Source organism: Ailuropoda melanoleuca, chromosome 1 (genome assembly GCF_002007445.2).
Source record: "Ailuropoda melanoleuca isolate Jingjing chromosome 1, ASM200744v2, whole genome shotgun sequence".
NCBI lineage: Eukaryota > Metazoa > Chordata > Mammalia > Carnivora > Ursidae > Ailuropoda > Ailuropoda melanoleuca.
Genome location: NC_048218.1, coordinates 43,894,448 through 43,906,151, shown reverse-complemented (window position 1 = coordinate 43,906,151; position 11,704 = coordinate 43,894,448). Strand labels below are relative to the sequence as shown.

At 39.2% G+C, this 11,704-nt stretch overlaps 1 protein-coding gene across 3 annotated transcripts; it reads left to right on the top strand.

Moving 5' to 3' along the window:
- The first annotated feature begins 1,023 nt into the window (after positions 1–1,023).
- Positions 1,024–11,236, top strand: CLDND1 (claudin domain containing 1). 3 transcript variants are annotated; one of them, XM_019806247.2, is made up of 6 exons: positions 1,108–1,179; positions 2,309–2,359; positions 2,580–2,889; positions 5,026–5,136; positions 9,488–9,625; positions 9,783–11,236. In XM_019806247.2, exons 3-6 carry the CDS (start codon positions 2,598–2,600, stop codon positions 10,001–10,003), a joined length of 762 nt encoding a protein of 253 aa, XP_019661806.2. In that variant the 5' UTR covers positions 1,108–1,179; positions 2,309–2,359; positions 2,580–2,597; the 3' UTR covers positions 10,004–11,236. The 3 variants fall into 3 exon arrangements, with proteins under 3 accessions (XP_011231000.2, XP_019661806.2, XP_019661804.2); XM_019806245.2 differs by having other exon boundaries at positions 1,109–1,179; positions 2,294–2,359; XM_011232698.3 differs by lacking the exon at positions 2,309–2,359 and having other exon boundaries at positions 1,024–1,179.
- The last annotated feature ends 468 nt before the right edge of the window (positions 11,237–11,704 follow it).

Below are 11,704 nucleotides of genomic sequence, written 5' to 3'. Positions count from 1 at the left end.
ACTACATAGAAACAGATACAATGCCTTCAATCTGTCAGGCTGCTAGAAATTTAATATCAACTTAGAGCTAAATTCCAAGGCCATTTGTGGATGACATGGGGTTTGAGAGGTTTTCTGGTCCTTGAGTTAGCTGTCTCTGTAGGTATCTGTTGAGAAATCCATCATTTACTGGTCCTAGGCCATGTTCATGGGTCCACATGCATTAGTGCAAAGATGTCTCTGCTTTCTGTCAATGAATTTCTGCACAATACTTGAAGGCTTAGAGTCATTCTGTTACTGCTGTGAACACATGGCCATCTGTGAATTCTGAGGCTGTCCGTGACCTTATTTGCTCAAAGCTATGTTCCCCCAAATTCAGTCTTTTTCACACTACATAAACAATTTTTTAAATTCATGGTTTTTGACATATCTGGTACCCTCAGTATTATTATAACTTAATGCTTTAATTTAATTAGCTGGAATTGATTTTAAAATGAAACTTTACTACAATAAATGGAAAATAAGTATCACTTGTCATAAAAAAAGCAGCCACTAACATAAATTATATGAAACCTAAACAATGTCATTACATTCTGTGTGCATACCATCAAGTCACATCCTTCTTAGTCTAAACTTAAGCATAACCAGAAAGACTACGCTTCAATGTGTGTGAGGTTGTAAGAAAGGAAATTAAATAGGTTAGTATTTCAAAAGTATAATCTCATTGCTGTTGACATGTTTATGTTTAGAGGTAGGGTGTGTGACAGGGAAAGCACAGGCCTGGAATACCTGTTATATAAGTCACAATCAGTGACTAGCCGCGACCAGAGACAAGTCCTCTTACTCTGCGGACCTTTGTTCCTTCCTTCATAAAATATAGAATTCTATCAGCCCAGACCGCCCTTTGGCGCAGCACCTCCTTTCCCTCCAGAGTCGAACTACAGCCCCCACAATGCACCGCGCGCGGCGCCAGAAATGCGGTCCGCCACCTCCCGCAGCTTTCCTTCTGTCCCTCCTACAACTCCCACAAGCCCCCTCGGCCCCGGGCCTAGGCCGGGCCTCTGGTGGAGGCGGAGGCGGAGGCGCGGGAGTTATGGAGGGGGCGGGATCTGCAGGGAAGTGCGTCAGAGAAGGCGCGGGGAGAGTAGGGTGCTGTGGTCCGAGCTTGAGGGTGAAGCTGGCGGAGCAGGAGGATGGGCGGTGAGTGAGCGGGGTCGGCGTCGCTCGGCGGGGGTCGCGTAGCCGTTGGACGTTTCCAGCAGTTTGAAGAGGGGCCGCTCCCCGGGAGGGGCCGGGGCCGGGCGGGTTCCGAGCCGCAGCGCTGCGGTGGGGTTTTTCCTTCGGCCGAGTGGTCTGGGGAGGGGCCTGGTCGAGTACCTGGGGCCCCTGGCCTGGGGTGGCGCAGGACTGCTGGGCCCTGGCCCCGGCTTGCCTCGACCTCCCCCGGCTCGGTCGTGCGCCCTGCGAGGTGACAGCGCCAGTTGTCCGGCCTGGCAACAGCCACTGACGGTGCTGGGACCTTTTAAGGTCGTTTGAGAGCACCAGATTGAAAGAGGCTTAGAAAGAATAAGAATACAAAACCAACTTCTGGAGTTATTGTTAATCACTGTAATTGCCCTGATCTCTTCTGTGTCACACTTCCTGTCTTCCAAACTCAGCAACCCCAGTTTGCGAGAGCCTGTTTTCGTGCGCCTTTGTAAGGTGTTTGGTGCGGTCACGGTGTATACTTGCAGTATTTGACTCAGCTTGATCCGCCTTGAGTCATTTTACTGCGGCCATTTACTACTGCCGTGGAGCCCTGTCCACGCCTTGGGAGTGTTCCTATTTTGCCTAATTCAGTTTTCTTTCCGGCTGAGGAGGAATCATTTAGTTTGCAGATGAGAAGCTTCAAAAGTGTAAGGAATGGGGAGAGTAGATAGGAGTGGAGAATTTGGCAGCGTAGGGGAGTTTTCCTTAGCTTCCATAGATTAGGAGCCGATTGCTATCTAGCATTATTATATGTTACTGTTCTCATTGCTCTTCTGCGCACCTGAACAACCTTTCTGTGTGGGTTAACAAACATCTCAACTATGCCTTCCAAATAGCTCCTGACTCTTAACCTTGTTTTTAGAAGATTTTCCTCCTGAGAGGAATCTGGGAGGAGCCAATTTTCTCAGCTTGCTTTTCCTACGCCCCTTTCACTCTCAAACCCAGAACCCTTAATGCTCTGCAGCTTGAATAAAAATTCAGTCTGTAATTAAAAATTTATGTATGGTACACTGCTGACTCTGAGCATGTCTATTGTTTGTATCTGTAATGTGTATGTCCATTTCAGTGTTGTCTGTTTTAGTGTGCAGGTGATAGACTAGAGAACAAGACCTCTGTCTCCGTAGCATCCTGGGTATGTGAGCATTCAATAAGTACTTTCATGATAATGAGTTTTATTTTGAACTTAATTAAGAACATGTTTGCCTTTATTTTTATTCTTTAATGATTATACGTTACTTTAAGGGTCAAGGGGTGGGAAACAGGATAAAGGGTGATTTTGAGATAATTCCTTTCAAAATAATCTCTGTATGTCCTTGAAGTCTAACTTTCTTCTTTCTCCAACTTTTAAACAGAGCAGTCTGAATGCCAGAATGGATAACCGTTTTGCTACAGCATTTGTAATTGCTTGTGTGCTTAGCCTCATTTCCACCATCTACATGGCAGCCTCAATTGGCACAGACTTCTGGTATGAATATCGAAGTCCAGTTCAAGAAAATTCCAGTGATTTGAACAAAAGCATCTGGACCGACTTCGTTAGTGATGAGGCAGATGAAAAGACTTATAATGATGCACTTTTCCGATTTAATGGCACAATGGGATTGTGGAGACGGTGTATCACTATACCTCAAAATACATACTGGTATAGCCCACCAGAAAGGACAGGTATTTCTCTTATTTTATTCTGTCTACTTTACTTACTCAGTAATAAACAAAGTGATGTGATGATGACCCAATTATGTATAAGCAGGTTTGTGGGTTTTTTTCTCTCCAAAGAAATAAATCTACATATCTGTTCTCTCCCTACCACCTTCTCTGCCCAACTTCTATGAATTACCATGATACTCATTAATATTGGTTGGATAAGTAACTGTCCTCATCTTGGGAAAGCCATTTTAAATTTTTGTACTTACTTAGTAAAATTCTTTTTTTTAATCTCACATATGTCATGAGGAAATAATTGGAAAGATACATAGGAAGACTAAATATTTGGTAACTGGTAAAAGAGTTAGTATCCAAATCAAATCAACAAATATGAATTGATAGTATTTTTCTGTGTTAGCTGTGTTTTGGTAGTTATTATTATTTGCCCTGTAAATCTTAGAGGATATAATTTGACCAACTCTGCATTCAAATTGTGCATGTTTTAGTTTGTTTTATAACAATCTTTATCTAGAGTTTGTAGGTTAAAAATATGCATTACAGAAATAAAAAAAATAAAAGAAATTGTCTGATTTATTTTGCAAGCATTAACATTAAAAATTTTAATTTCTGGTTATTAAAATGGAAACTTTAGAGCTCTAAGGAAAAACTTTACAATTTGTTTCTATTTATGACTACTTCTATTGATCACTTAGTGGGAAGCACTATATTCAGATCACAGCATGACAATTACCATACATCAAAAGGACAATTGTTGTGATTATATAATGGGAGAAAGAAAGTAGGTGGGGGGGGCTTGTAAAAAGTAGGTGGGGTCTGGGGGGATTGGTTGAAATTAATTGTAAAGTGTTCAGTTCTACTTATGACAGCATAGGAACACTTGATGTTTGAATCTTACCAATCATTTATCCTTCATTCAACAAATACATATTACATGCCTCCATATTCCATGTAGCACATCAGGGAAAAATACAAATATCTTTAGTCCTGGAGAGCTAATGTTCTAATAAGGGGTGCGGCAGTAAACTGAATAAAAAAGTATAATGGCATAAACAATAGTTAATTATATAGTATGTTAGAAGATGACGCATGCTATGAGAAAATGCAGCGAAATAAAGGGATTTGGAATATGTAGGGAAAGGGATATTGATGGGCATAGTTATGATGTTCAGTAATATAGGAAGGATAGGCTTCAACAAGATGTCACTTGAGTAAAGACTTGATTAGGAGTTGGCTATATGGAAGGCTGCAGGGGGAATCTTTCAAGTTGGAAAGAACCACAACTGCAAGGCCTTATGGTGGGAGCATGCCTGAAATATTCAAGGACCAGCAAGGAAGCCACTGGGCTGGAATGGAGGGGGAGGGAGAGTTGAGAATGCCGTCAGAAATCCCTCTGGGAATAGGGCAAGCTTTGCAGGATTCTGTAGGCTTGATAGGGGCTTTGGGTTTTTACTCTGAATGTGATGGAGCATTGTGGAGCTTTGAGCAAAGGAGAAATGATCTGGTCACCTAGACATGTATTGAAAATAGGCAGTAGACAAAGGTGGAAGCCAAGAGGCTGTTGCACTAATTCTTGTGAGAGGATTGTGACTGAGACCATGGTGGTAGCACTGAGCAGTGAGTGGTTGGAGTCTAGATAGGTTTTGAAGGTAGACTGAGTGGTTGGAGTCTAGATAGGTTTTGAAGGTAGACTCACTAGGATTTCCTGGTGGGATGCATGTGGGGCAACAATGACTAAAGTTTCTGGTCTGAGGAACTAGAAGGATGGAATTGTCATTACCTGAGATGGGGAACATGGCTGGGGGAGTAGGTTGGAGAGAGAACATCAAAGTTCCTATTTATTTAAGTCTTTGTCTTCTCCTCCTTCCTAGTCTTCTTGCATATCTATTCTCATTCATTTTTATTGCTCCTACTTTTTTTATTCCTTCCTTGTGCCCATGTCGTAAGCCTACTGCTTAGAACCACTGGCATCCATTGGGCATCAGTGAATCCTATGTGTCACTCAAGGCTAAAGAGGTTGCTGTCCTCTGGAAACATCTTTCTATATCACTTTCTATTTCAGAGAATAATTACTGAAAGAGATTTTTGTTAAATGTTTATGATTAAAACAACAAGCAGTCATTGTTATTCATGTTCCAGAGTCGTTTGATGTGGTCACAAAATGCATGAGTTTCACGCTAAATGATCAGTTCATGGAGAAATTTGTTGATCCCGGAAACCACAATAGTGGGATTGATCTACTTCGGACCTGTGAGTACATTGATCTCAGCAGTACAGTTGGAGGAAGAAGGAAATAAATTTGCCATTCATTGATCTCTGTTGTTAGAACAAGATGAGTCAGTACAATACATCAACTTGAAGTAAGATCTCTAATGGTATCTCAGTGAACTCTGTTCTGTTGATAACATATTTTAAAGTTAGATATGTACTTACCAAATGGCAAATATGAAGTTGAGAGATGCAATGAATACATTGGATGACAGAATCCAGATCTCCCCAAAAGATGTTATTAGTGGGCCCTTTTAAAGAGTAAATTTAATAGAATAAATAATAAATTCCTATATTGAGATAAGCATTTCAGTTACCTGAGTTCAGATAGGGATATGTGAAAAAAGTTGACTATAAGCTCTATGTGAGTCAAGGGTCAGGGCTACCCAAAATGTTAATCCCGTCTTAGGAGGTAGTAACAAAAGTATAGATACCAAAAACAAATGAAAGNAAATATTTGGTAACTGGTAAAAGAGTTAGTATCCAAATCAAATCAACAAATATGAATTGATAGTATTTTTCTGTGTTAGCTGTGTTTTGGTAGTTATTATTATTTGCCCTGTAAATCTTAGAGGATATAATTTGACCAACTCTGCATTCAAATTGTGCATGTTTTAGTTTGTTTTATAACAATCTTTATCTAGAGTTTGTAGGTTAAAAATATGCATTACAGAAATAAAAAAAATAAAAGAAATTGTCTGATTTATTTTGCAAGCATTAACATTAAAAATTTTAATTTCTGGTTATTAAAATGGAAACTTTAGAGCTCTAAGGAAAAACTTTACAATTTGTTTCTATTTATGACTACTTCTATTGATCACTTAGTGGGAAGCACTATATTCAGATCACAGCATGACAATTACCATACATCAAAAGGACAATTGTTGTGATTATATAATGGGAGAAAGAAAGTAGGTGGGGGGGGCTTGTAAAAAGTAGGTGGGGTCTGGGGGGATTGGTTGAAATTAATTGTAAAGTGTTCAGTTCTACTTATGACAGCATAGGAACACTTGATGTTTGAATCTTACCAATCATTTATCCTTCATTCAACAAATACATATTACATGCCTCCATATTCCATGTAGCACATCAGGGAAAAATACAAATATCTTTAGTCCTGGAGAGCTAATGTTCTAATAAGGGGTGCGGCAGTAAACTGAATAAAAAAGTATAATGGCATAAACAATAGTTAATTATATAGTATGTTAGAAGATGACGCATGCTATGAGAAAATGCAGCGAAATAAAGGGATTTGGAATATGTAGGGAAAGGGATATTGATGGGCATAGTTATGATGTTCAGTAATATAGGAAGGATAGGCTTCAACAAGATGTCACTTGAGTAAAGACTTGATTAGGAGTTGGCTATATGGAAGGCTGCAGGGGGAATCTTTCAAGTTGGAAAGAACCACAACTGCAAGGCCTTATGGTGGGAGCATGCCTGAAATATTCAAGGACCAGCAAGGAAGCCACTGGGCTGGAATGGAGGGGGAGGGAGAGTTGAGAATGCCGTCAGAAATCCCTCTGGGAATAGGGCAAGCTTTGCAGGATTCTGTAGGCTTGATAGGGGCTTTGGGTTTTTACTCTGAATGTGATGGAGCATTGTGGAGCTTTGAGCAAAGGAGAAATGATCTGGTCACCTAGACATGTATTGAAAATAGGCAGTAGACAAAGGTGGAAGCCAAGAGGCTGTTGCACTAATTCTTGTGAGAGGATTGTGACTGAGACCATGGTGGTAGCACTGAGCAGTGAGTGGTTGGAGTCTAGATAGGTTTTGAAGGTAGACTGAGTGGTTGGAGTCTAGATAGGTTTTGAAGGTAGACTCACTAGGATTTCCTGGTGGGATGCATGTGGGGCAACAATGACTAAAGTTTCTGGTCTGAGGAACTAGAAGGATGGAATTGTCATTACCTGAGATGGGGAACATGGCTGGGGGAGTAGGTTGGAGAGAGAACATCAAAGTTCCTATTTATTTAAGTCTTTGTCTTCTCCTCCTTCCTAGTCTTCTTGCATATCTATTCTCATTCATTTTTATTGCTCCTACTTTTTTTATTCCTTCCTTGTGCCCATGTCGTAAGCCTACTGCTTAGAACCACTGGCATCCATTGGGCATCAGTGAATCCTATGTGTCACTCAAGGCTAAAGAGGTTGCTGTCCTCTGGAAACATCTTTCTATATCACTTTCTATTTCAGAGAATAATTACTGAAAGAGATTTTTGTTAAATGTTTATGATTAAAACAACAAGCAGTCATTGTTATTCATGTTCCAGAGTCGTTTGATGTGGTCACAAAATGCATGAGTTTCACGCTAAATGATCAGTTCATGGAGAAATTTGTTGATCCCGGAAACCACAATAGTGGGATTGATCTACTTCGGACCTGTGAGTACATTGATCTCAGCAGTACAGTTGGAGGAAGAAGGAAATAAATTTGCCATTCATTGATCTCTGTTGTTAGAACAAGATGAGTCAGTACAATACATCAACTTGAAGTAAGATCTCTAATGGTATCTCAGTGAACTCTGTTCTGTTGATAACATATTTTAAAGTTAGATATGTACTTACCAAATGGCAAATATGAAGTTGAGAGAAGCAATGAATACATTGGATGACAGAATCCAGATCTCCCCAAAAGATGTTATTAGTGGGCCCTTTTAAAGAGTAAATTTAATAGAATAAATAATAAATTCCTATATTGAGATAAGCATTTCAGTTACCTGAGTTCAGATAGGGATATGTGAAAAAAGTTGACTATAAGCTCTATGTGAGTCAAGGGTCAGGGCTACCCAAAATGTTAATCCCGTCTTAGGAGGTAGTAACAAAAGTATAGATACCAAAAACAAATGAAAGTATTTATTAGGAGCATTCTGTTCGTTGATGGTCAGACTACCTAGGAAATACTGTCTTCAGATTTGGACCTCATATTCAGGCCATAGAGACTTACTGGAGCTTGCCCATAAGAATGACCATGTCATGAGAGGAAGCATTGAATAAATGGCAAGTAGAGTTGACCCTTGAATAATGTAGGGGTTAGGGGCACTGGCCCGTTCGTGCAGTCGAAAATCCATGTGTAACTTTTGACTCCTCCAGAGCATAACTACTAACAGCCTACAGTTGATCAGAAGCCTTACCAATAACATAAAACAGTCAATTGAGACATATTTTGTATGTTATATGTATTATATGCGGTATTCTTACATAAAGTAAGTCAGAGAAAAGAAATCTTACTAATAAAATCATAAGGAAGAGAAAATACATTTACAGTACTGTTCTATTAAAAATCTGCATGTAAGTCAGCCTGCCAGTTAAACCCGTGTTATTCAAGGTATTCAGTTTTGTATTGCAAATATATAGGAAGAAGTTTATTACTAATGGAGTTTGAGGGGAAGTTGAAGAAAAGACTTTTATCTAGTTCCAAAAAGTAAAACTAGCACTAGAGGGTAGAATTTGGTTTAGAGTTGATATTAATACATTACTAATAATTAAAATAATGTAAAAATGGAAGGGGATGCTTTGTAAAGTCATCAGCTTTCTTCCCATGTTGTTGAGGGAATTTATGATAATTACAACTGCCATTTATTGAGTGCAGAGATCCTCTGCTTTGTGCTTTATGTATATTCTTCCAACAGGTCTTTTACAATCACCATTCATCTACTTCTTATGGCTGCCTTGAGATCCTATAAGGATGTAGATTCATTTGTATGTGGAGCTAGAAGGTTTTGCTTCAAATGCTGGCTCTGCCACTTACTGTGTTACCTTGTACAAGTTATTTATACCTCTTGCCTCAGTTCCCTCATTTATGAAATGGAGATAATAATAGTACATCCTTCATAGGGATTTTGGAAGGATTAATACACAAAGCATGTGTAGAACAGCACCTGACACACAGTGAGCCCTCAGTAATGGTTAACTGTTAGTGTCCTTTTACTTTTATGAGGTGTCCTCCTTTTGAACAAAGTGCTTTAGAAAAGAAACTCAATATTGAAGTATTCCTTTCTCACTTTTTAAAAAAAGATTTAAAAATGTATTTTAGGGAGAGAAAGGGAGAAAGCGAGCATGAGCAGCGGAGGGGTAGAGGGGGAAAGNAAAGAGAGAGAATGTTAAGCAGACTCCCTGCGGAGCGAGGAGCCCAGCACCAGGCTTGGTCTCAGGACCTTGAGATCACCACCTGAGCAGAAACCGCGAGTGGGATGCTCGGCCGACTGCGCCATCCAGGGGCCCGTCCTTTCTCACTTCTTGAGAAAAGAACTAATTAGTACATGAAAGAAGTTGCCATTGTGAGAAAACTGTCTGAAATCATGGTAACATATCTTTTTTTCTCTTTTTCAAAATCAGATCTTTGGCGTTGCCAGTTCCTTTTACCTTTTGTTAGTCTAGGTTTGATGTGCTTTGGGGCTGTGATTGGACTTTGTGCTTGCATTTGCCGGAGTTTGTATCCCACCATTGCCACAGGCATTCTCCATCTCCTTGCAGGTGAGTCTTGTCATCACACTTACCTTTTGTTTTCTTCCTGGTTTCCACAAAGAGTCATAATTCTTAAACGTTCACACATTGTTGCCCTGTCTGTTGCCTCAAAAGCTCTTACTGTGCTCTTACCTAGTTNTCTAGTTATGTTTTTTTTTCCTCCAAGGTCTGTGTACGCTGGGCTCAGTGAGTTGTTACGTTGCTGGAATTGAGCTACTCCACCAGAAGCTAGAGCTGCCTGAGAATGTGTCTGGTGAATTTGGATGGTCCTTCTGCCTGGCTTGCGTCTCAGCTCCCTTACAGTTCATGGCTTCTGCTCTCTTCATCTGGGCTGCTCATACCAACCGGAAAGAGTACACCTTAATGAAGGCATATCGTGTGGCATGAGTGGGAAGCTGCCTGCTTTGCAATTGCCATTTTTATTTTTCAATATTACTATTTACCCTTGTCTCCCCCCCCCATTGTTTTTTATTTATTTTATTTTTTTTTTTTTTTTTTTTTGTGGATATAACTTTTATCCTGAAAATCCATTCTATTTATTCATACAGATAGTTGTTTCTTAATACCACTAAAATTTATATGGATTATTCTGAATGATTCCATCTTTTAAAAACTAATCTAGGTTTAGAGTCCAGACAGCAAGAAATGGGTAGACACTTGGCACAAATTTGTGAAAGAAAACTGATAGTTGGAAATTGACCCAAACAAATCCTCTGATGTCTGTTAGACTTTTCAGTAAATAACTGTCGATTGAACTAGAAACCTTTTAATGTCTCTGAGAAACATCTCATCGTGGTCAGAACTTACAGTCACTTTGCAATTGTAGATAGCCAGTCCGCCAGAGCATTAGTGCTATTTTCAAAGACTTAAGCTATATAAAATAAGGAGATTATCTAAGATCCTTTTCCCCAAATATTGGCATATAGCTTTATTCAAGGTGCAGTATGGCAGCTATTTATCTATACTGTGTCTGTCTACAAGAAAGGAAGTGAAAAATACAGTGTTTACTTGAAACTTTAACTTTGTAACTGCAAGAATTCCAGTTCAGCCAGACAAGAGGATTAACCTTATTTTACTTTACCTTTTTTTGTATTTTTTTTTTTTTAACTCTCCTTAATATGTCAATAGGATTTTCAGTACAACCAAACCATTTTGGATTTTTGCTCCTTGCCTCTTCACACATCAGGCTTATTAAGAGTGCTTTCTTTCTAACACTACTTTGGGGTCACAGATTAAAATTTTCCAACTGCTATCTATTTAATCCAGCTCAGTACCATGAAGAAGTTTCCACCATAATGACCCTCTGGAACTAGGAAAACTACCACAAGACCTAAAGCTTTGGCTGGTCATTAACTTCCAACTATGGTCTTTATTTCTTGTGGTGAAATCACGTGCCTTTCCTTGCCTAAATCCCTTCCTGGTGTGTATCAACGTTATTTAACATCTTCTAATTCAGTCATTTTTTTATAAATATGTCTATAAACATTGAACTTTAAAAAATATTATTTATTTATTCCATTACTGTAGCACTTGACAGATTTTAAAAAATGTAACTTAGTAATTTCTTACAATATCTTAAATCTGTCTTTTTTAAAAAATAAAAAATGAGAAGAAACTCAATTGTGTATAGTGTCTGAGTTGATTTAAATCTCAGTATTTTAGGGTAAAGGAGTACAGGATTCTGAATGAGTATCTCTGTGGTCCTTTGGAAAATGCCTTGTTTCTGGGGTCTCTGTTTCATCTTCCAAATAATATGGTAACCCCTTGCCCCCATTAGCAAACAAGAGCCTCTTTATCCATTGTGTTTCAGAATTTTAAAAACATGTTTTCAAAGTAGTTCTGTGATCTCTGTGTGTCTCATTTAATGTGGCTAGATTTTAAAAGTCACATAATGGCTGTGGATGTTTTTGTTCTGTAGTACAGAAATCATCAAGCCTGCTTCTGACTTAAAGCCAATACTACTCTGCAGATGACTGTTGCCCGTGCAGTTGCTGCTTACTCACTTTTCTACCTCTTCCTCGCTCTTGAAGTTTCGTTGCCTCAGCACCTTCTGTGGAAGGTAGAAAAGCTAAGTAAACATACAAAACA

What these genes read in the sequence shown, in the direction of transcription:
- CLDND1 (XM_011232698.3), top strand. Translation starts at nt 2,598, where the DNA reads ATGGATAACCGTTTTGCTACAGCATTTGTAATTGCTTGTGTGCTTAGC. An exon ending in GATTGATCTACTTCGGACCT is followed by an intron (nt 5,137 to 9,487) that starts GTGAGTACATTG and finishes TTTCAAAATCAG; the next exon opens with ATCTTTGGCGTTGCCAGTTC. An exon ending in CATTCTCCATCTCCTTGCAG is followed by an intron (nt 9,626 to 9,782) that starts GTGAGTCTTGTC and finishes TTTTCCTCCAAG; the next exon opens with GTCTGTGTACGCTGGGCTCA.